The sequence below is a fragment of the Coturnix japonica genome, chromosome 3 (assembly GCF_054131305.1).
Source record: "Coturnix japonica strain WE chromosome 3, WE-NBRP24, whole genome shotgun sequence".
Lineage (NCBI taxonomy): Eukaryota > Metazoa > Chordata > Aves > Galliformes > Phasianidae > Coturnix > Coturnix japonica.
The window spans coordinates 54,837,961-54,862,878 of NC_140665.1; the positions used below are offsets into that span (position 1 = coordinate 54,837,961).

Genomic DNA, 24,918 nt, shown 5'->3' on the forward strand with positions numbered 1-24,918 from the left:
ATAGTGACCATGCACTGGTCAGGTTTGTGATTTTGAGGAATATGGGCCTGGCAAAGAGCAGTCAAGACCTTGAGCTTCTGGAGAGCATCTTCAGGCTGTTTAAGGAATTACTGGGTAAGGTCCCCTGGGAAACTGTACCTAGGGAACAGAGGTGGAAGCTCTTTAAAAGACACATTTGTGAGAGCACAGGAGCTCTCCATCCCCCAGCAGAAGAAATCAAGCATAGGAGGCAGGAAACCAGAATAGCTGAATTTGACCTGCTGGTCAAACTGAAGGAAAAGAAGGAAATGTACAGTCAGTGGAAGTAGAGAACATGCAGCCTGGTAAGAATACAGGGATGCTGTCTAGACATGCTGAATTGGGATCAGGAAAACCAAGATGCAAATGGAACTGAATTAGAATAAGGATGTGAAAAAATAACAGGTTCTACAGGTACAGTGGTCAGAAGAGACAGTCCAAGAAGAATGCAGCCCCTCTGATAAATGAGAAGGGAGAACTGGCTTCAATAGACTGAGTAAATCAACAGGCTTTTTGCTTCAGACTTCACTGGCAGTCAGGCTTCCAACAACTCTCATGTCTCTGAACCTCTAGCCAGGGGTAGGGGGAGCAAATCCCTCCCACTTCAACAGCAGAGCAAGTCACATGAGACTCAATGCATACATGTCTCTGAAATAAGACAATACTGGTTCGCTGAAATCTAACAAGTGCACAAGCTGTGCACTCTAGTAAACTGCACACCTTAACCAATCTGTTTGTTCAGAGTATAAAGCAATAAATATTTGGAAACAAAAGGATTAACCTTTGACACCCCTTCCTTTGAAACATGTAGGACATTCTATCTATCTCATAGTTTTCCATTCAGATTCTGAATGTGCTTAGCTGAGTTTCAGCTTCCTCCACACCCATGAGGGAGAATCTTCCCAGCAGCCAGACCTCCACCACTGCCAGGGCTTTGACCACCGCCTGCAGGCAAAATATCCTTGTATCACACACACAGTACTGCAGTTTCCACACTGCCTGCGTGTTAATCTATTGGATTCATTATCACAAATAAATGTGTCAGACAGTCTCTGGTAAAAGATCAGAGAGGCAGTAACAACTCATGATTTCCAAAGCAGGAAACTCACTCTAAATAGAAGGTAAAGGAGAGCTTGGAAAGAAGCTTTCTTGGGTGGCTTTGAATAGGTCTCCTTTCAGTTAGTCACAGACAGATTCCTGTAACTACCAAATTACAGAATTGCAGAATTGCTGAGGTTGGAAGGGACCTTTGGAGGTCATTTGGTCATATAGTTTCAAACACAAACACCTATGTAATTTGTAGAAAAAAATGATATTTTGAGAAAAATATCTTAATTCTTAAGGAAGATTTCAAGAACTGGGAGCTGTGACTGAGGCACCTATATAGACACCATAAGCAACTGAGCAGACATTCCTACTTATTTCTTCACCCAAAGATCACAGTGGTATTTATAAAGACAAGAAAAAAAGGAAAGGGATTCTGTACACATTGTCAAAACAAAATCATACAATATCTGTTAAGCAAAATAACAAACCCTTCCTCCCTTCCTCAGTCTACTGAAAATATTCCTTTATAAAATGTAGTCAAGCATTATAAAAAGTGAAATGGTTTCCTCTGCTTTGGATACTATTTATTTGTATAAAATCTTTGTGTACTGTAGAAACTAAAATTGCATTCACTCCTAGAAAGAAAAATCTTGTAGAGATCACTGGTTACCTTTGGTATAAATACCGTTATGTGCTAATTGATGGGATCTGTGTATTTATTTTACTTATAATGCTAAACATGAGCTTTTCATTAATATGCTAAAGAAGCTTCTAAGCAAGAATGCAAAATAAAGCATAGCTTGAAAAGTAAGCTCATATACAAAAGATAATCAAATATGCTCGTTTAAATGGACATTCACAAACATGTCAGTCAAGGAAACTCTGAACTGTTTCCAAGTACAAGAACATTTTAATGAATCATGTACTAACAGTACATGTGAGAAAGAACATCTGGGCTTTACTTAGTCCAAAGCCTGTATGTAGTGGGCAATCTGTAATCCATGTGACTGGTAGGAAGCAACTTTGGTGTGTCAAAGACCATAACAGTTCAACAGTCAAAGAATGTTCAAAAATGCATGCTTATTCAAATGCATTTCCTTTATGCTTTTTGTAACTCTCTCCATGTGAACACACCAATTCTGAGGTTCAGTTGCTTAAAAGATTTCCAGAGAGAAAAGAGCAGCTTAAAGGCAACTTTTAGTTAAGTAAACAGCTGCCTTATGATATACAGACATGCATGCATGTGCACATAAACAAACATGGAAATATACACACACACATCAACCCTGTATGTTGATAATTTGTCTTTAATGAATGAATTCCACTATAAGGGCAGACCAAACAGAGCATTCTGGTATGTCTGCATCCAAAAGTAGAATATAAATTCTACTATATTACATTCTAATAATTACATTCATAAATTCTACTATTATACATTCTACTATAGTCAAGCACTCGTGTAGCAGTACTCATGTTCATTTTGAACAGCCTAGAAATGGAGGCATCTCATTTTGGGACCAAATGTCTGCAAAAGATATTCCTTTCTTTGAATCATAAGTTTTGTTTATACACAGACATATAACACTTCTTCTGTAAGACAGAGTAAGAGGACTTGTCAACATAACCCACCTATCAAATGCAGAGCAGTAGATAACATTCATTCAGTCCATGGGTTGTATTTCATTGCACAAAGGAATGAAAATCTGTTTGGAGAACAGCCCTTAAGATAAGAGTCTGTAGAGAGAATTGTTAATACAAGTGCAGAAACAGCACAAAGTTTGAAATATAGTTGCACTGGTGGACCATTACATTTGAATTTCATAAAATTGTTTGAGTTGTTAGGGACCTTTAAAGGCCATCCAGTCCAACTCCCCCACAATGAACAGGGATACCTACAGCTTGATCAGGCTGCTCAGAGCCTGTCCAGCCTGACTCTGAGCATCTCCACAATTAGTCTGGCTCTATGCAAACGTACATTCAAGAACGTATGTGTGTGACAGAATGCAACACCTTCCATTAAATTAATTGAATTCTTCCATTAAAGTAATTAACAAAGACTAGAGTTCAAACAAAAATCACCTGTCATGATAGTTACATCTATAAAAAGTGAACTTATTAAATATCAGCAGCTAATTCCATGCATTTAAGAGTTGCAACTCATCTAAAAAAGAGGGATTTTGACATACAGTGCTTTGTGTTTCCAATATGATAGATAAAAATGAAGAAGGAAAAGTACAGCGCTTTCCTGCATTTGAAAGATAAGACAGATTAACACTGGCTGGGTGTTTTAAAGTACTAAGTGCCATTTCTGGTCAATTCCATATGTGAACACTCTTATTTTGGAATAAAAGTGCTTTGTTCCTGTTCAGTTTGACCCATTTTCCATGTGTATTTAATCAGGAACAGTTTTATGTGTAAAGAAGCCTTTTGTTTGTTCTCTTGATTAAAGCAGCAAAGCTCAGTACCTAGGCATCCTGACCTAAACATCTTTAAATAAATCAACAAGCTAGGAAAACACTAAGTGGGTTTTAAAACGCGTTTCCACTGTTTCCCTGAATAGATGATTTTAAAATAACAAGGTCTTTTAAACAGGCTTTGGTCAGCAAGTACTTTCTGCAATGATTGGTGGGCTGTGGACAGTTAGTCAGAACAATTGAGAAATACTGATAGTGTAACTACAGAATACTGTTTTTCTTCTCAATGTACGCCCTTTGAATTACTAAAAAGCACTCCATGCAGGTACTGCAGAACAGCTTAATTGAATTACAGTAAGTCAAATATAGCTTCCTGTTGATGTTACAACTATAGAATAAATATGCAGCAACAAGATGTGGCTTCCTAGCTTGGAAAATTGTAATAATAAAAAATTATTATTTTCTAATGGTATATTCAATTGAAAGAACACTAAATATTTTATTTACTCCTCACAACTTAGGCAGTTTATTTATTTCAGGCCTTTAAAATATCTTGACCTTAATATCTTACATATTTGCAACCTATTTAAAACACATTTAATTTAAGAATAAATCAGCTGTTTGGAAACCAATGTCTGCCTGAGGAAAAATGTCGGTAAAGCAAAAATACTTAACACACACACACACAAAAGATTGGCTGGTTGTTTTAAATTGTACTTTACAGCATGTTAGGCTACGTGATGAAAAATCAGTTGTCTGCTATTTACTCTACAAAATTTTCACTATGAGCCACATTCTCATTGATCTGAAATTCACTTTTGTACTTTCCCTCAGATTTACTTCATCAATTTTCTTCCCTTGTCTGCAAATAATTTTGAAAGCTATTTGTGGGAAATCTTATTTTCGCTGTCTCATCTGCTGGTAAAAGCAGTGGCACAAAACATCTCTACTTCAAACATCTTTTTGTTGGAAAATACAAAGACAAATACCAGCGTTTAGACTTCAGACAGCCCTAGAATTTTAATACGATATCTTTCAAAGAAAATTGCAACAACTGCCCCATACAAAGTAAATAATATGTAATCACAGAGTCACAAATAACAATCATGGAGGATGATGAGGTTTTACTTCGAGTGTTAGGAAATGCATGATTGAACACCAAGCATCACGCTCCTGAATTTAAGACTCTCTGTCACCTTCTAATGAAAAGTTTCTTATACATTTGCCTAGGTTAGAGTTCAAAGTTGGGGACATTAGAAGTTGCCCTTGAAGCAATTAAATATCATTCTGAAATGAAAATCTTTTCAAATCATATTTACAATGATTAATTTCATTTCAATCAACTTCTCACCCTTCCTATCTACACACAGTATTTATCACTATAGCTTTTAATCTATAGCTGGTATTACAAAGTTAACATAAAAGTGCTCTATCATTATGAAAAATGCTGTGCTATTGGTTAATGGTTCAATAGCATAAGGAGGAACTGTATACAATGTATAGCATATGTCACTAGAACTAAAGAGAGCACCCATCAAGTTTTAATGTAAGAGCTGAGAAAATGAATGACTGGGACCATTTTGTTCTCAGCAGTGAACAGAAAATATCTGATGTGTACAAAACTACTGGATCACCACTTTCTATCCACTGTCCATAAAGAAACTTGCTTTTAGGTTACAAAATAAAATGTGAGTGTTTCTCTGCCACACTTAAAGGATTCCCTATTATATGTTAGTATTTGATGACATGACACTGCTAACATATAGTGATTTTAAGAAAGAATTTACAAATTAACCCATGATATCTGTTGCTTGATATGTAGGCAAAGAGCTGTTTAGGATATTGTATGCATAAAACTGTAGCAGCCGTGGAAAAACTCATCACAAACAGTGAATGAATTACTAATTACAAATGTTAAAAAATAGCCCCTGTGAAGCTGCCCAAGACACTTTTATCCATTATCAGTACGAGTGCTGTTACTAATTAAAATTTAGGAAGTGTGCCAGAGATATGCAAGAAACACAAGAATGGTTAATCACATCCTAATGCAGCAGAGAAATTAGAAGCTGGCCTATAAATAGATCATCAAGGAAAGAAAAATTAAGAAGTGGAACGATATGAATAGGAATATTCAGAAATTATAGAACAAGAAGAAGGACAGATAACAGGCAAATTCAAAGGACGATTCAGAATTTTAGAAGTGATTCAATGCCATGCAATGATGGAGAGTAAAAGAAATCAACAAAAGACATGCATCGTTTTAAAGGATGTAGAATCTGGACAATCAAACCAACATTTACTTGTTTACCACTGCTGTTTCCAAAGTGAGAAAATGTTTAATTGCTGTATGAATAAAATCAATCACAGCTGGGTCAAACCAGCAGCCTGGCTAGCACTGTAAAATGTAATGTGGAAGCATAAGGTGCACCACTGCATCCTAAACCGAGGCTACTATAAAAGTTACTTAAACAATTCTGATGGCCTAAGAACAGTCATCAGCAAGAATATGTTGTTTGTAACATGTTCTGCTTATAAGATTATTGATCTCCCTCAAACACAAACCTTACAAATATAATGCATCCTTTAGTTGAGCATCTATGTATTTTTGTCTCTATATAATTAACCAGCAAACTAATTATCAAATACAACTGTTTAGATGGTGTTATCTTAGATTCACTTACTGCCCATATTAGACACCTCTTAGCTCTAGCCTGTCTGACATATGTTTTAGGATGGGATGAATGACTGTGCAGGTGTCTTCCACTTCAGAGAGACTGCAGAAAGCAGATTGGACTCCTGCCTTCTACATAGCTCCAGAGAAATAGAGACTGACACACCAATGCTCTGCTGTTTAAATACCCATCTGTTTGAAGAATTATTTGAAAACAGCATTTTTGTACCATATCCTTACGTTTTTATCCACAACAACTAAATGGTTGTCACCTGCTATTTCAATTTCCAGGTTGGTACTGCTAGATTGCAAGGGTTAAGTGGAGCTCTAATAGTACTTTAACCCCTGGCCTGGCACACAGTCCCAACACATGAGTTCTGGTTGGGCAGAAATTGAGAGCGTTCTCCTGAGTGGTTTCCACTAAAGAACAGACAACTGTTGAGGATTTTCTGTCTCAAAGATATCACATAGGAAGTCTCACATTTAACCTTACTACCAGTCACTCAGGAGAACCTTACCACAGTTTACAGGATAAATACAGCCTAGCATGTGAAAGTTTCCTTTGATGTATATATAATTTAATTTTATATTTTATTACTGTAAATACATTTTCTTCAAAACAAAAGTCTACAAAAATCTTAATATACAGATCTTGAAAAATATTTAAGCAGGATACTTAATATCAAAGTCATGTTTAACATAAGAAAATGTAATAATGAACCCTTTGATGACCAGATGGCAACTGAACATCTCTACTGTGACATAAAGAACTGACCCATCATTCCGCTAAGGGAGTACATATCGAGAAGCTCACTTCAATCCAGCATTCACTATTCTTTCAGATTTGAGGTGATGATATACAACAGGTGTCATAGTGAATAGTCTGCAGAAGCACTTTGTGCTGGCCTGCTGTTCTATTTGCTTTAAAGAATAAACTGATCTCTGCTTTGAGAATGAAGCTTCAACCCCATTGTCACCGTCACATCAAATTCTAACTTCTGAATACATACCCTGTGGGGCTAACATGCAAATGCAGAGAAAACTGGTGCATGTGTCCATAATCTATGCTAAAGATATTGGATGTTTCTCCGTAACATACCATCAAAGCTTGTTCACCTGCTGTGCATACTGTTATATCTCAGCAGGTGTTCCAGCTCTGTCTTTATCAAGCTTTAATGCTTCCTTTATTTTTAAATGTTTGTTGTTTTTTTTTTAATGTGCAGCTACCAGCCTGGTATGCGTTGTGGCATTTCTTAGCAATAGCAATGACAGTATGCAGTCCTTTATTGAGCATCGATTTGTATTTCTCTTCCAACATTACATCTGACCCTTTTTTAGATCTTTTCATCTTATTAGGTGCAGAAACTTGAAATTTGGCCAAGCTTTACGAAGCAAAAAGTAAATACTGCTTTGGCATTTTCTGTGCACTTTGAGGAAAAACAGAAGTGCTTGAGTGCATGTTTGCAGAAAGAACAGGGGCTGGGTATAGCTCCCGTCTGTAATTTGTTAGTTTTTCTATTTCTGATGTATTGATAGAACTGCATTGATTCCCACCCACGTCTATCTGAATGCCATAGCTACTTACATTAACAAAAGCCCCTATTCAAATAATATTCTAAAACATATAAAAATACTTAAAATACTGATTTTTTCAAAATTCACTGAAATAGTTCCTCCTTCTCTGAAATTAAACAGTGTCTTGAACTCTGTTCAAATGTAGCCATTTTTCCTCTACTGTTGCCTTTAGATAAATAAGTATTAATGTACACAAAACTAGAAAAGCAAGATGCATATATGTTGGAAAGATGCATCGACCCTCTCAGGGCCTGAGGAAAGTGGGGATCAGAAAGCTCCATTTTCTTAATGTCATGTCATTGAAGAACATCTACCCTCACTGCAAAAAAGACATTGAGGCCCTGGGACACGTTCAAAGGAGGGCAACAAAGCTGGTGAGGGGTCTGGAGCACAGGCCATATGAGGAGCGGCTGAAGGAGCTGGGAATGCTCAGCCTGAAGAAGAGGAGGCTCAAGGGAGACCTTACTGCTCTCTATAACTTCCTGAAGGGAGGTTGTAGTGAGCTGGGGATCAGCTTCTTCTCTCGTGTCATTAGTGATAGGACCAGAGGGAATGGTTTCAAGCTGCGGCTGGACATTAGGAAGTATTACTTCTCAGTAAGGGTGGTCAGGCACTGGAATGGACTGCCCAGGGAGGTGGTGGAGTCACTGACCCTGGGGGTGTTCAAGGAACGACTGGATGTTTTGTTGAGGGACATGGTTTAGTGGTGGGAGCTATTAGTAATAGGTGAAAGGTTGGACTGGATGATCTTTTAGGTCTTTTCCAAGCTTGGCGATTCTATGATTCTATACCCAAATATTACGGCTAGAAAAAGCCAAATGCAGTACTCATATAAAAGCAATTGAGAGAATTCTGTTCAGATTGTGAAAATTACACTTCCCATAAATTCCTTCAGCATTATCATGTTGCAACTCAGTTAAAGCCAAAGAAGCATCTGATTCTTGCTTTGAATACCAGTTGATTCACTGCTGTTAAGAAACATTTAATGAGACTCACACTCAAAAGCTGAAAGACTATCTCATTTTAGCATTCTGAAAAGCTGCAAACACAAAAAGTTCAACAAGTACAGAGATTTAAATAAATATACCAAATAATATTGTCAATATCTACCAAATATACTTCTAAAGAGCTTTTATCTGTAATGAGCTGTTTACCACATTCCTTAATCAGATACAAATTCCAAAACATTCTGAAGGATATTTGTGAGTAGTTGAACCTTACTTTAATCCTGTCAGCAGTTTACGGGCTGTTGAAAATGTTGTACCATGGTAAATAATCTTTTACCTTCCCTTTTTCTAAGTATTTGAAAATATATAAGTACCTAATTGGATGTGCAAACATATGCCTATGTATTAGAGAGATACAGACACATAGACATAGCTATAAATCATCCATAACACAAGTAAAAAATATTACATATAGTAAGAGAGAAAGAGAGATGTATAAATGAATCTAATTTTGGTTTTGACTCATCTGGACTTTGCAATATTGTTGTCGCTAATTTAAAGAGCCATCCTATATATTTTTTTTTAATCTGCACCACATTTTCTGTTTTGTAACAGGAAATCCAAACAAAGACGGCCCAAGTGCAAACAAAAGCATTATCACGAAATAACATTTAGGATTTGCAAAGTGTTTGGCATGCTGAAAGCGTTGTGTTTAATAATAATTACTCAAGACAGACCTGAGGACCAGTAAGAACTTCCACCATCAGTGTTGGAGGATAGGGAAACAAGGTACCACAAGGCACAAAGCCGGTTACCAACCCCACCCTACATGGGTTACTGGAAACACTACCTTTTAGTAGCAGTGTTTATGCAAATCTACTCCAAACAACAGATACTGAATAGATGGTAGTAGCTGCTCATAAACGCCCTTTGTCTTCTCCACTACAGGGTTAGTTTTGACATAGCATGAAGTATTAACAACTTCAGAAATTGAAGAGTAGGTGGAAAACAGCAGATGAGGCATACAAACCCAGTGTAGTTTTTATGGTGATGAAATAATAGTCTTTGTTAGGGAAAAAAATGGAGTATAATGAATTAATCCCATGTATTTCTGTCCATTTCAAGCCTTATGTTGTTGTAGCTTTCCACTGAAATCAGCTCAGACAGAAAAGATGCCTGTATCAGCAGTTTTCTTTTTTGCTCATTGTGCCTTTTTACAGAATTTGAGGATGAATGGACACACTACCTTTGCAAAGTTCCCATCTTATTGCAATTTCTTAGTCTTTAAGGATGCATCTTCAGAATATGCAGAATTTTTCTTGGTCCTTAAATATGAAGTTATGGCTTTCCTTTTGAACTGCTTACAATGAAGATGTTTGAGCTAGAAGGGATGACAGCAGTCTTGAAAGATTTTCCTAATGTACATTTTATTCTCTCTTTCTGAGGATTCCATCATTCCTTGGTCATGAATATTTTCATTAATAATGCTAGGATGTTTTTAAGTTGGAAAGGTTATATACACTGACTTGCTTGTTTGATATCCCCCTGGTCAATTTTTGTTAAGAATATTTCTGCTTATTACCAGAACTCTGGAAAATGCTGCAATGTATATGAAAATTAGTTTATCATAGTCTTTAAGTAAGCATTTTGTTGTTGAGGACACCTGTATAAGATGTTTTATATTTCTTTCTTCTTGTTAGAGGAACTGCACAAGAACAGATGTACTCTTTTTCCTTGAGTATGTCAAAGTGAAGACTTTGATTGAATAACATTTTTTTAAGACTGCCCATATTCTTGTTGGAAAGGAACCACCGCTCATTAACAACATGCAAAACAGAGTTCTGCTCTATTTCTGATTTTCTCATTCTAAAGAAAATACAAAGTTAAGTTTTCACATGAGCTTTTGGCATGAATGTCAGTATCCCACGTCTTCCAACACCACTACATTAAAACTGACATGACCCAGAATATAAAATCAAAGGTATACAAAGAAGAAGCGTAAGTTGACCTTCTAAGACCATGATTTCTGTTATAAACCTCTTCTAAGATTCACATCTGACCCAGCACAAATAAAGATCCTGCCTAATTAGGAAAGGGGGGAAAATTACAGTTAATATTAAAAAATTTAATTTTGCTCTATGACTACTTGCCTGTCATCCCATTAAAGACCTCCAAAGTGTGGGAATGGTGTCTTTCAAGTCAATAAATTACACAGTACATACCTAGATTGAAGGAGTTGACTGTATTTAAGTAAATATCCAAAAGATTTTCTAGGTATTTCACTTAGACTATTTAAAGTCATGTTCCTGATATGACTAACAGCAGTCTCAACCACGCTCTACCATCAGCTAGTGGGAACTAACAAAGGTTTACGACAGAGCCTTTATCCCATAGACTCTCGGTGCATAGACCTTCCGTGCATACTACTTGAAGTGCCAGCTATATATGATTTGTGGCAAAATTAACAAGTCATGCATAGAATAACTACTGAGATGTGAAAGTTCAAATACACAAATGTAATTTCTGGCATTGAAATGATCTACACAAGGTATCTGTACAACTTCAGAAGTACTGATGGTACTCTGAGAAGCTATTAAGTTTGTTATACCATTTACATTCTCTCAAGATATGAGTAAGTGAGGTCACATCTCTCCCATACCAGAGACATTTCACTTATCTTTCATCATCTATAATTACTGTGTCTAATCAAATCTGGTTACATGCACTGCCTTTGTAGTAAAGAGAGAGAAGAGCAGCCCTCACTCATTTTAAAATAAGGAATGGAACAGGGGATGGATGGTTAACCACAAGCTTTAGTTGTCATCAGGAAGCACTACACAGTGTGCCTGGAGAGCCTGGAGAGCGAAGACTTGAAGGACAGACTTCTGTCAGACTCCATGGATATTATTGCAAAAATTTCCAAACATACAGTGCAGAAAGAATGGCTTTTATCATAGATAAATTATAGACATCATTGATAAAAGAGGAAAATGAAGATGTACTTACCAAGAAAAACAGAGGACTCACAGTAGTAGTAGCCGTTGGGTTGCTTCTTTTTCAACATAGAGCAAAGATCAAAGCGATTCAGGATTTCATCTCCAAAATAATGGCTTTTATAATCTTCGTAAAGGCTTGAGTCAATTTTTTTCACCTTTAAATATTAATATAAAGTTCAATTGCAGATTCTGCTAGAAGACTGAATTTTCACATTTATGCCTATAGTTTTCATTTTAACCAGAGATATTGTTAGAATGGAAATTTACTTCCAAAGGAAAGAAGAGTACTGAACCAATGCTGTGCCAAATATTCTGTTTCAGCTAAGCAGTTATCTACTACAGAACTTAAACAAAGGATTAAAAATGTCATTACACCTCCTTTCTACTCATCCCTCTTCAGTCATGTAGCATACACAACACTGCAAGTGCTTTAATTTCAAATGGTTTGCAAGAGTCTTCATGGAACATGTAACTGTAAATTATTCTCCATATCAGCACCAGGCAGGTTATCACAGAGAAAAATCTCAAATGTTTGTCAAGGGCAGTTTGTTGTTTTCAATGTCATCAAACAGGAAAAAATGTACTGGTTGATATTTTTTTCTAACAGACTTGGCGCTGTAGGGACATAGGCTCTGTGATGGATGCACTTGCTGCTGTCCTTTGTTTCTCCCCTTCACCTGCACATTCCTCCATCAGTCTGCAGTCCTGCCAACTCTCTTAATATCCTGGACTCTCAAGGTTTACACAACCAACAGTTGCAATGTCCTGTTTTGCCTGTACTTTCCTAGCAGCCCACCAATTAGTGTCATTGTCAAGGTTTGCATCTTGGTTTCATTTGTGTTACATTTGCCTGACAGCTTTGTGTCTCTACATGTTTTGTTTATGGCTTCCCTCTTCCCCTTATCACCCCATTTGACAAGGCCTTCTATTAGGCAATCTGATGGAAATAAGTATTCCCATACTCCACACACTCAGAGCAATCACTGTGACTGACTAGGTTTAGCTCTTGTTGCTGTCTCCTTAGTCACATTAGTCAGGCTTGTGTCTCTATATGCCACTGTTTTTGGCTTTCTCCTTTTCTCATTATCCCCTTCCACACTGAAAAGGTCCTCCACCAGATGCCCTAAAACAGACAGATGCTCTCTTCTTCCACATCGCTTTATACTATATCCATTCATCTGAGCAGTACACATACTCATTTCTTGCAATCCCATCACAGTTACTCACATGCAATATGTGCTCATTGGAGGCATTTTTACTCAGTTTTTATTTCAATGAAAATTCACTTCAGGAGAACCTTGTTTCTCTAAGTACCTGAACATGTGGTTCTATCATTTGAAGTCTTGTTCAACAAGGTCAGAAATGTCTTTCCAGTTCCTTAATCTCTGAAATGATGACATCTAGTGGTACATGTTTTCTATTTAGGGTGCACAATCTCCTTGCAAGTCTAAGTGTATTCCAAACTCATTTTTTATTTAAAATATGATATTCTATGGCTAAATTAGTTCTTAGATACTAAGGTTATTTTGAATCTAAATCATCAATTGGTGCTCTCTGACTGACAGTTCTTTGAAATACGCTTAGTCTTCCATCAGTAATTTAAAGAAAGACCTTTTCAGCCAGGAGGATGCTTGTCAAAATGTGAAGCCTCAAGTAGTCAGTGAAGAAAATGAGGGAGAGATCAATGGAAGAAGTCACGATCATCATGCTCCAATAAGAAACAGCTTTCACAAGGGGCTGGGATGGTGCTTGTCAAAAACAGATCGGTCACGAGTGAATCAAATGCTAAATGGTCAGGAATTGAGTTTTGCTGTTGAGACATTACTGGAAGATATTTGGAAAACTGAATGATATTTGTAGTGAGTTGGAGCAGCTGATGACAAAACGATGTAACAATGCAGGTCATGATTCATTTACACAAACGTGTGTATGGATCAGCGGAGAAGAGGAACTGTTCCCACATGGTAAAGCTACAGACACTTGATTACGATGATATGCCGTACTTCGGTGCTCAGTGGGGAGGCAGAAAACACCCGGCCCCTGGGCAGCACCACAGGGAGCAGAGGCCTGTGGCGAGGCGCGGCCGTGCGAAGGGCCCGCACAGCACCGGGACAGGGCCGGGCTGCCATCCCAGCGGCCAGCGGCGGCGCTGCGGGCACAGTGGAGCGGTTCGGCCCCGGCGCGGGGCCTCCTTGACAGGCCGGGAGCCAAACTCCTGCCCGGCTAAGGGAAAGAGGCCGAGATGGAAGTCGCGGCCTTCACACGGCTGCAGTGAGCTGTCCTACGGTGAGAGAGGAGGATGCGTGGAGAGTAAGGAGGAGAAGAGCTGGAGGCAGAGAGCTGACTGTGACTGTAGCCTCTGTAGGGGAGACTGGCTGATCCCTTCATCTACTTGCACAGAAATTGGCACTTCCTGAAGAAGGAGATGCATAAATACCCAGGTAGGCCCAGCTGACCATTCCATGTGGTTGTGTCTTGTAAGGCACTGTGGTCGGTGTGGGTGGGCCTCCCTCTGTGGGCAGATGGTTTTGTATGCACGTACATTTGTGTGAGTACGCTACTGTATTTATGGGTACTTGTGCTTGCATATGGTAAAGCTGCACAGCTCACTTCAGTGAAATGCTGGGTGCAGATCAGAGTTGCTGAGGTTGGGAAGGACCTCCAGCAATCAACCTAGCTCAGAGCAGTAGCCTGCAGCAGGTTGCACTGGACCACAACATCAGGGTTTGAGTATCTCCTAAACCAGAGTCTCTGCAGCTTCTCTGACCTAATCCCAATCTACACAACCTAAAGACAGGTATTCTTTAAGTTATACCTGTTATGTCTGAGCTTCTGAGCTCAGTGCCTAAAGGTGGTTTAGTTTCTCACACTGTGGATTGTAGCAGAATGGTGCAGTGAACATTGCAAAAGCTTCAAAGGGTGTGACAGTACTTTCTAAGAAAAAAAATAGTCACGTGAAAAAAACACTATAATATGATTCCAACATTGCTGGTAGTAGCTCAGTTACAGTCTCCTTAAAAGCAAGATGCATCTATAGTTACTGGCTGCATCTTTTCACCTGAACTGGTAACACCAGGCTTTAATTTCTGTTAGCATCTTAGTTTCTACAGGCCTGGAATAATGAGTATTAACTTGTTGTCAATTAAAATTAGTTCTCAGGATATTCTGGATGAGCTGTGAATAACAATTTTGTTCTCCAACAGAATGAGTGCCACAGCAGCCACGAGTTGCCCCTTGCCACCACTGCTTGCACCTGAAGAAGAGGAGCAAGAGTGTTCTGAGACACATATGTCTGTCTTGTGGTATGCAGGGGAGTTTGCAGTCGCCTACTATGATACAGAAGATTGCTCAGTTTACTTCATGCCTGACACACCTGATAATGAAGGCCTCGAGCTACTACAAAAAGTGACTGGGGAAGTTCATCCCAAATGCATAGTGACAAGTGCAAAACAGGACCAGAATATTGCCAATTTCCTGACCAACCTAGCAGACAGTGACAGCAATAAAGGAAAAATAGAAATTGTCCTGTTTCCTAACATAGATTTTGGCCTAGAAGTCAGCAAGCAACGAATCCTATCTAGACAATTTCCATTTATCCCATTCCATATGACTGCTACAGAAAAAATTCTTTATTTGTCCTCAGTCATCCCTTTTGAGAGCCCACTCGTGATCAGAGCATTAGGGGGGCTCCTTAAGTACCTGGACAGGAGAAGGGTTGGAGTTGAATTGGAAGAAAGCAGTATTGTAGTTCCTGTTTTGGCCTTTAGAAAGTTTGTGCTGTCAGAAACTGTGAATATAGACCAAGACACTTACTGTGTCCTGCAGATATTCAAAAGTGATATCCATCCTTCTGTATATAAGCTTTCTAGTGGATTAAAGGAAGGATTCAGTTTATATGGGATTTTAAATCGCTGTAGGTGCAAACGGGGAGAAAAACTTTTGAGGCTGTGGCTTACGCGACCTACTCGGAACTTGACAGAACTAAATAAAAGGCTGGACGTGATCCACTTCTTCCTGTTGGCTCAGAACCACGAAACAGTCCTTACCCTTCAGGATTGCCTCAGGAATATAAAAAATGTGCCTCTTATTCTAAAAAGAATGACTCTATCCCATACGAAAGTTAGCGACTGGCAAGCACTCTATAAAACAGTGTATAGTGCACTGTGCCTTAGAGACACATGTCGCTCTCTTCCCCATAGTATCGAACTCTTTCAGACTATTTCACGTGTCTTCACTGATGATCTGCAATACATTGCTAGTCTAATCAGCAAAGTGGTGGACTTTGAAGGCAGTGTCTCACAAAATCGCTTCACTGTTAGACCCAACGTGGATCCCACCATTGATGAAAAGAAGCGAAGGCTAATGGGTCTGTCAGACTTTCTGACTGAGGTGGCACAAAAAGAACTGGAAACGCTGGACAGCCATATTCCTTCCTGTTGTGTGATCTACATTCCTTTGATTGGGTTCCTTCTCTCCATTCCACGGCTACCAAGTATGGTGGATAAAAGCGACTTTGAAATTGAAGGCTTGGACTTCATGTTCTTGTCCGAGGATAAACTGCACTACAGAAGCGCTAGAACTAAGGAGCTAGACAGCCTGCTGGGTGACTTGCACTGTGAGATAAGAGACCAGGAAACACTTATTATGCACCAGCTGCAGACAAAGATCTTGGAGAGGTCTGAAGTGCTTAACAGCGTGATCGAGTATACTGCACACCTAGATGTGCTGTTGGCTTTGGCAGTGATGGCCCGGGAGAACTCTTACTGCCGGCCACGCTTTACGCAGCGCCATGGCTTCCACATCAAGGACGGAAGACATCCACTGATGGAACTATGTGCAAAGACATTTGTGGCTAATCCTGTGAACAGTGGTGAGGCTACCAGACGAATAAAGATAATCACTGGGCCCAACTCGTCTGGAAAGAGCATCTACCTAAAGCAAGTAGGTCTTATAATATTTATGGCTCTAATCGGCAGTTACGTGCCTGCAGCAGAGGCAGAGATAGGAGCAATTGATGGGATTTACACAAGAATCCACACTAGGGAATCAGTTTCTGTAGGACTCTCCACATTCATGATTGATCTTAACCAGGTTGCCAAGGCAGTAAACAACGCTACAGAGAGGTCATTGGTACTTATTGATGAGTTTGGCAAGGGAACCAACACACTAGATGGCCTGGCCCTTCTGGCTGCTGTGCTGAAGTATTGGATCAATCAAGGAACCCAGTGTCCGCAGGTCTTTGTCTCCACTAATTTTCACAGCTTAATGCAGCTGGAACTCTTGCCTGACACACCTCTTCTGGAATACCTGGCCATGGAGACACACCAAGATGGAGATGAGTTGGTGTTTTTCTATCAGATCAAACAAGGAGTATCCACTGTTAGTCATGCTGCCAACATTGCTGCACTAGCTGGAATGCCAGCCAAAATTATTGAAAGAGGAGTGGAAGTGTCAGAACTGATTCGCAATGGAAAAGCTATCAAATGTATTGATCATCCTGCCAAAGGAGACCAGATGGAAAAATGCAAGGCTGTTGTTGAAAGGTTTCTTAGCCTAGATCTTGATGATCCTAATGTGAACTTAGAAGAGTTCATGCATAAAGAGGTGTTGCCTTCTGCAGCCTCAATTCTGTAGCATGGCTATGTCTATAGGCATATATTACAAGTTATCTGCCATGTTCAGTAGGGTGGTTTGGTAATTTCAACAATGGCTATGACTAATGCCTCACACTACATTTTACTTTTTAAAACTGTCTATAGTGCATGTTATTTCTTATTCCTGTCTAAAATCAGTATGGAAGCTATATATCTCTGTATGGTGCATGGTATGAAAGCAGGAAGACTGAAAGAGGAGAGAGAATTCAAGAACCTCTTCCAGCTGTTGGATCGTGCATTTTGAGCCCCTGTCGTTGGATTCTCAGACTGGAAAAATACTGTAGAAAAATCGAAATAGTTCTGCTGGTCTCGTGAGACTATAAAAACAAAGTGTTTATTGTTTTGTGTACAGTGGAAGTAATCATTTTGGTCATTTTAGGATCATCACCAATCGGATCACAGTAAGTATGTGCCTTGGACTCCCAGATCAGCAAATAACGTTGCTACAATACAAACCACTAAAGTAGACTCTGATTAATGGAAATACAGAAGGATCTAATGAGCTCTGTGACATTTAATAAAGCTGCATTTCTGGCCATAATGGCAGAGAAACTCCAAGAGTTGATATAAAAAGAATGGAAGTCAGAAACAGTGGGGTCTGACTAAAAGAGAAACGCTTTGGTTTCATTGAGAATAATTCTTTTCTGTTATTTCTGAGCATGTATGCAACACATATTCACGAACAGGTGAATAAAGAGAAGGCATGATATACAGTTACCACAAAAGTAATAACCTTCCCTGCAGTAGCATAAATGCCTTAGATTCATTATCTAAGTAAGACAGAAAGACATTAGATATCTGATTGACTGCCAAAGCTTGCAGTAACTGCTAACAATATTGCTAATCAGAGATAATCAGCAGATATATTGGATCTCACCTGCTCTACTTGTTTTCAAGAAGACAAGATTCCAGTACCACTATTTCAAGAGAGAAAAATTATATAAGGAAAAAAAATAGTTATATTCATAATTACTGGTACTAAACATTTTATCTGTTTGGTATGTTTCACTGAAGACAGTGAGGTAAATGTGAGTGTCCACCAAAAAGATCTGAAATCAGAAACAGTTCAGTGCAGGCTCAGTGCAGAATTTCCTCCTTTTATGGTGTGCATTTATGATAGTACAAAATAAGTAACTTTTGTTATCTCTAAAGAAACTAGGATAGTGACAAATGTTTAACATACATTACATGAAAAATACAAGAGTAAATGACTGCTGCTTTCAGTGTGATCATAATAACACTACCTGCAAAATAATATCTGACATCTTGGGGATATTACCGCTGAAGTTGAATGGTAGCAGTGAACAGCCATGTACTATACTTACTAGTGCTGTTTACAGATTTTTCTCACAAATATATTATCCTTTATTAAATACACATACTGCATTCTAAATATGTGCTGCGTAGAGGAATATCGTATGTTAAATATTCTTAAGTTATATTTTTTGAATACTTTCTTGTCAGCCTATGCCTGGACTAAGGATATACAGCTTTTTAATTAACCAGGTGCCATCTGAGCAGTGTAACTGTCATCTGCTAATAAAATTCATTTCATCATATTTGCAGTTCAGACAGCAATACGTACTAAAGGATTTCTGGATGTTACGCAGCATTTATCAGGTGAGCCTCACAACACTCCCTGAAATAAATAGCAAATGAATGAAAAACATAGGGGTCGTGACTGACCTACAGCAATGTAGCAGGATAGTGAGGGAAGGAGGAATAGAAAGGTTATTATTAAGTGCAAAACTCAAGTTACTTCTTTCACTGTGTTCAGTTGTTCTTTGTACAGAAGATAATGATACTAACCCAGTATTATCACCCAAGTCAGCTATGAAACAACTAGGCATGTGCAAGTCAGTTATCTCCCTTTGTCTCGTTCCAGAGGACACCCAAAGAAACACTGTGCCTGGTTAACCTGGGGAAGTTTTCCATGGCACATTTAATTTCAGGACTGTCAAACTGAATGTAAAGAATGAGTTTCTCCACTTCTGAGCAGATAAGAAGGTAACCTGAGAAGCTGAGTGGACACTCAGACATCTCCTCCCTTATCCACTTTATCTGAAATGTTATCCTTTATTAATTTCTATTTCCAAGGTTGTGCTTTTTGTTTTGTTTTTACATTTATCATCTTGTCTATGTTCAGCTTAATGCTGCAACTTCAAAGTGGAAAGCTGCTTTCTTCAGATGTTTCACAATTAAACTCAAAATGATAGAGAAGACTGATGCTAATGCCAGACAGTGGATTGACTGACAATACTTCCTGTTAATTTACAGATTTTCAATACATAATATCTTTCTAAATCTATACAATACTACGTGTATTATCCAGTATTATGGAGGACCAAGGAAGATTATTCGAAATGACACCGACCCGGTTCTGTCAGTAGCTGTGAATATCAGAACACAGAAAATATGTATCCTGGCCAATACTTCATGCAAGGTAGATAAATGCTTTAAAGAAACAAGAAAGAAAGAAAGAAAGAAAGAAAGAAACAACAGACTGGCAAAAAAGCACCTTGAAGATCTGAGATATTTTAACAAAACAGTTACATTGATGAGCAGCTGATATTCTGCAAAAGCTGTGGATTTTTAGAATATTTTTAAAAGCAGCTGTTATTACAAGCAAAAGCTTCAGCCTACGATTTCATGAGCTACAACACACCACCTACAACTGGCTGACAAGTCCTTATTTTGCTTCAGAGCAACTCTGCATTATGTCATGTCCCTGAAGCTACTTCATGTATCTCAGAACTCATTTCATCTTCCGGCTGATTTCAGAATATTCCTTGATTAAGATCTTCACCTTTCGTATTTTATAGTTTTTTTTTCTAATGAATAAAGTACTTTAATGCTTGCTGAATCAACTGACAATAATTATACTATGTACATAGTTTTAGAAAATATTTCTTCTGAAAATTACTTTCCTGGCCAATGTTGAAAGGTTACATAAAACATTTTATTGCAATGCTAGCAAAGAAATTTTATGGAGATATATCTTATGTTAATAATAATTTACTGTTAAGTTAGTGTGAAATAAAAAGCTAGACAACCTATTATTGCTTCTCTATATTTCTCATAGATATTGTAACTTATTTCTATGTTTGTCTACTTTTTCTTGTCAAAAAAGCTAATTAATGGGCAAGAAATAGATACTGGCAAGAGAATATGATACTATGATTTCATCACTAGTGTGTAATTCACCAAAACATATTCAATCAAGAGAAATGTTAGCCTGCAAATCATGCATAATCAACATATGAATTCCCCTGTTTATTTGCTTATTTTCTCCCAAAGGGGAACCAAACAATATCCACACAAGCAGCATATAAATACGGTGACAGCATTTCTAACTATGTAATCTACACTATAGTTCTAATTCTGTAATTTTGAACAAGTAATTCCATCTTTTGGCTTTGCATAGTTTCACAAAATAAAACAGGCTATGATTTTACTGTAATGAGAATATCCAGAGCATTAACCTACAGTACAGTATAGCACTACTTTTTACACAGTAGATGTACTAATAATTCCTTCTAATATACCTGTATTTTAAAGTCTTACCTCTTCAGCTGGGTACAAAGATGTAAAAACTGTGATGCTATAGCATAAGCAACTCCTTCGTTCATCTATAAATTAAACTTTCTAGATTGCTGCTGAGCTATATGAAATGTGAGCTCACCTGCTTACGTAGCTGTGTTGATTTTGACAACTTCATAAAGGTCAGATGGGGCTTAAAAGCTCTTTCTTCTCCTGCCAAGATGCCCTTTTCTTGAAATATCTTCCTCATAGTCTCTGAAGGGGGAAGAGAAATGTAGCGGAACTCAGAAATTATACCACAGAATGCTTAGAAGTGTGTTTCTGACTGTAGTGTGAATCACAACCATGCCAATATGGGGGGGGGGGGGGGGAAGCATCGAAAGGCAGAGAGATTTCTATCAATATGCCTCACGAATTTGGCATTAGTAAGATAATGGCAATTAAATAGCAGTCAGTGCTGTCTTCTTTTGCCATCAGATTAAAACAGTTCAGGAGTTATTCTCACTGAAAAAAGTTTTGCAAACTTCAGGAAAACTATAAACAAATAACATAATTTTCTATCTTTAAAAACACAGAATCATAGAATCATAGAATTACCAGGCTGGAAAAGACTTCGAAGATCATCAAGTCCAACCACAGCCTAACCATAGTACCTTAACTCTAACATCCCTCTGCTAAATCATATCTCTGAGCACCACATCCAAATGGCTCTTAAACACATCCAGGGACAGTGATTCAACCATCTCCCTGGGCAGCCTATCCCAGTGTTTAACTACCCTTTCTGTAAAGAAGTGTTTCCTAATATCCAACCTTAACGTACCTTGGCACAACTTGAAGCCATTTTCCCTCTTCCTGTCACCTTCACCAGTGAGAAGAGACCTGCCCACCCTCACCGTAAGCACCCTTCAGATATTGGAAGAGAGCAATCCAGGTCTCCCCTCAGCCTTCTCTTCTCCAGACTAAACAGCCCCAGCTCCCTCATCCTCTCCTCATAGGGCTGATTTTCCAAGCCCTTCACAAGCCTCGTTGCCCTTCTCTGGACCTGCTCCAGCACCTCAGTGTCCTTTCTGCACTGACATGCCCAAAACTGAACACAGTACTCGAGGTGAGGCCTCACCAACACCGAGTACAGTGGCAGGATGACTTCCCTAGTCCTGCTCACCACACCAGTCCTGATACAAGCCAGGATGCCATTGGCCTTCTTGGCCACCTGGGCACACTACCTATAGATATACTATAGATCTATGCATCTATGTATCTCAATCTGCTATCTGTCTATAGATATGAGGCTATTCACAAGATCAGCTTACCTGCCTGTATTATTTTGTGTCTGTGGGAAACGTTTCTATGTTTGCACTGAATCCCTGCTAAGCTATTATGCAGCTGTGCACACAAGTGTTCATGAACAACAGATTAACATATCAAAACAGATGACTAAATAAATGTTTGCTGCTTATTCAAATTCAGATGCAGAAGTTCAAATGAAGTCATTTAGTAATGCTACGCATGTATTTCCATGGCCAGCTTATTTTCTGATGTTGGTAAGTTGAGTAAATGCTGAATAAAGCATCAGACTTATTTAAAACTGAAATGGTCAGCAACAAACCCATTTTCTGCCTTCTTTATTCGTCTCTCTGGACAGCATTGGGGATCCTTTGACTTTGATACTCCAGCAAAGGATTAGTCTTACTAAAAACAAGTTCATGCTGCCCTGTGATAGTCTCATGGATTGTAGTCTTTTTTTTTTTTCCTCTCCTACAAAGCTCAAATTTACAAAGTTTAAATTTGATCTATTTACATGTGTATGTATGTGCCCATGTGTGTGTTCCCACAGTGATCAGATGTAACCTCAGCTTTGCTGTGGTATAGATCATTATATAAATTTTGCGGGCTCAAGAGATTGGCCACACCTATTGGCACTAAAATTAATTTCAGTTATATAGTTTTGTAGTACACTTTGACATTTTACAGGTTAAGGTGACTGACAAATAAAATTACCACCATGTTCCTTTCCTCAGAGACAATGAAAATAGAAAGAAATCTGAGGAGATGGAGGGGAAGAAAGAAACAAAGCAAAATGTTATTCTAAGAGCACAGGAAGGGTAGAAGATAATGTAATGCTATTAATATCTATGTGGCCCTCTGCAGAAGCGATCATAAGGAGGGTTTTAAAAGAATGGGGAAAGGAAGCATGGATGTTGTGGGCAGGAAAAATTTCCAGCCCTATGGGACTTTATGAAAGGGGATCTCAAGAATGAACAAGTACATGAAGGTTCAGCTTCATGATAAGGATTGCCTGAACTGAAAGCAAGCAGAGGCTAATGACAGAAACAACAGACAGACAACGCACATGGGTCTGACCATCTGCCATCTTTCCCTCAGACATAACATTACTAGCTAGACTGAAAAACTAACTGTATTTAATAACTGTATTTTCCCCTATTAGTTTCAGGGCAACCAGTGTTTGCACTTTCAAAGTATAAACTCAGAAAGTTAAGGCTGTATTTACAAGCTCTGTGACTTCCTAGAACAAATTTTTGGACAGCTCTCAGACCATCTTTCATGCAGTTTGAAGTACTCTGAATATCATTTTGTACATTATTCTTACAATGTCAAAATTACTGAATGTCATCTGCACCTTTTATACTGGATGTAGCTGAATCCATTAGACAACTGTTTTCCCATAATTAGACCTGAAATATGATACATGAAACTTGTCTAGAACAGCTATAAACTGGAAAGACTCAAAAATTCTAACGTAGATCAATACAGAATGATTCATAGAAAAATTGTTGTATGTGAACTGTTGGGTCATGGCCTGAACCACTGATTGATCCCCTGGGGAAAGGACCCGGTCAACACTGGGAGCACAGGTGAAGGCAATTCAGCTGTGTGACTAGAAGGGGTGGAGACTGGCTGCACCTCTCTTAGACCTCATTTAAGGGCTGAGCGCCCCTAGGGAAGGCTTTCTGGAGATCTTTCCTTGGTGAAGCTTTCCTCTGTGAGCCTGGAATCTTCTGATATGGGTGAGCAATCTTGATTCATAGCACCTTTCTATTGTGCTGGCCCTTCTGCAACCACACCTTTACTGATCTGTCAAATTGCTATAATTGTACATTGAATAATAATCCTAAATATCTCTCTTATTTTCCAAGATTTCATTAATTACAGAAAACTATTATGTACGTAGATTTTCTTCCAGTTTACTAATTTCTGCTTGTCTGTAAACCACATCCCCTAAATTAAAAGATTTAGTAGACATATTCCTGACTATACACTTAATACTGAAGACTCGGGGGAAGCTAAGCATTGCTAAATTACACTATTATAAATCTAGCACACTAAGTCATGTAAAATTTTTTAAGTAGCCAGTTGTTACTTTAAGAGAATATTTTTTTGGCTACTGCTTAGCAAAGGTTTAGATATTACAAATAAATTCTTCATGTCATCCTTACTTTCACAATAGTATCTAGCGTAACATGCTCATAAAGCTTCACAAGGCCCTATTTGCAGGCCAGTGAACTCTAAACCAAACACTTCAGATGATAAATTTATTTTACAAACTCAAGAGAAGTGAACAGCAAGCAAAAAAACCCAAAACCAACCAAATTGATATATCAAGAAATCATGTTATTCTTGGAATAAATAACTCCATACTGCTGCATCAAGCACTAAGTATCTCTAGTGCCTTTCAGTTATGGCCCCTAACAGGATTGGGTCAAACTGAGAAACAGCCCTAGCTACTGTTGGACAAGAGCTATTGACTTATCAGCAGCTCAGCAGTACTACAATCTCCTATGGAAAAAATTGGTTAAACTAGGATCAGTCATTTCCCTCATGTGCTTTTGTGCTGTAAGTGCAATGAGCTGAAGGGCAAGAGGCACTGCAGTACAGCATCACAAAGCCAGGCCCCATCCCAGTCCAGTGCTCCTCATATGCCCTTCAGCCTCTTCTGTTGGTCACAGCATTAAACATTCACTAATGGATAACAAGCTCTTGATCATGATACATTGTTAGTATGTAATAACTATTACTTACTGGAGTACAAACTCATAA

General features: G+C 38.4%; 2 protein-coding genes across 5 annotated transcripts in view; one reads left to right on the forward strand and one right to left on the reverse strand.

Moving 5' to 3' along the window:
* The window catches only part of AKAP7 (A-kinase anchoring protein 7), a 68,550-nt gene that overhangs the window by 27,117 nt on the left and 16,515 nt on the right, over nt 1-24,918 (reverse strand). For 3 of the 4 annotated variants that reach the window (XR_014944047.1, XM_085541627.1, XR_014944048.1), the window contains 2 exons: nt 21,005-21,117; nt 11,679-11,823 (listed from right to left, as the gene is read on the reverse strand). Coding sequence is in view for 2 of the 4 variants with exons in the window: in XM_085541627.1 (XP_085397753.1) it covers nt 11,679-11,823; nt 21,005-21,117 (258 nt within the window). In the remaining 2 variants the exon portion in view is untranslated. Of the gene's footprint in view, nt 1-10,426; nt 10,539-11,678; nt 11,824-21,004; nt 21,118-24,918 lie in introns of those variants that run through there. The other variant, XM_085541628.1, reaches the window with a different exon arrangement.
* Nucleotides 14,789-17,390, forward strand: MSH5 (mutS homolog 5). The gene has a single exon (XM_032443616.2). It carries the CDS (start codon nt 14,873-14,875, stop codon nt 17,300-17,302), a length of 2,430 nt encoding a protein of 809 aa, XP_032299507.2. The 5' UTR covers nt 14,789-14,872; the 3' UTR covers nt 17,303-17,390.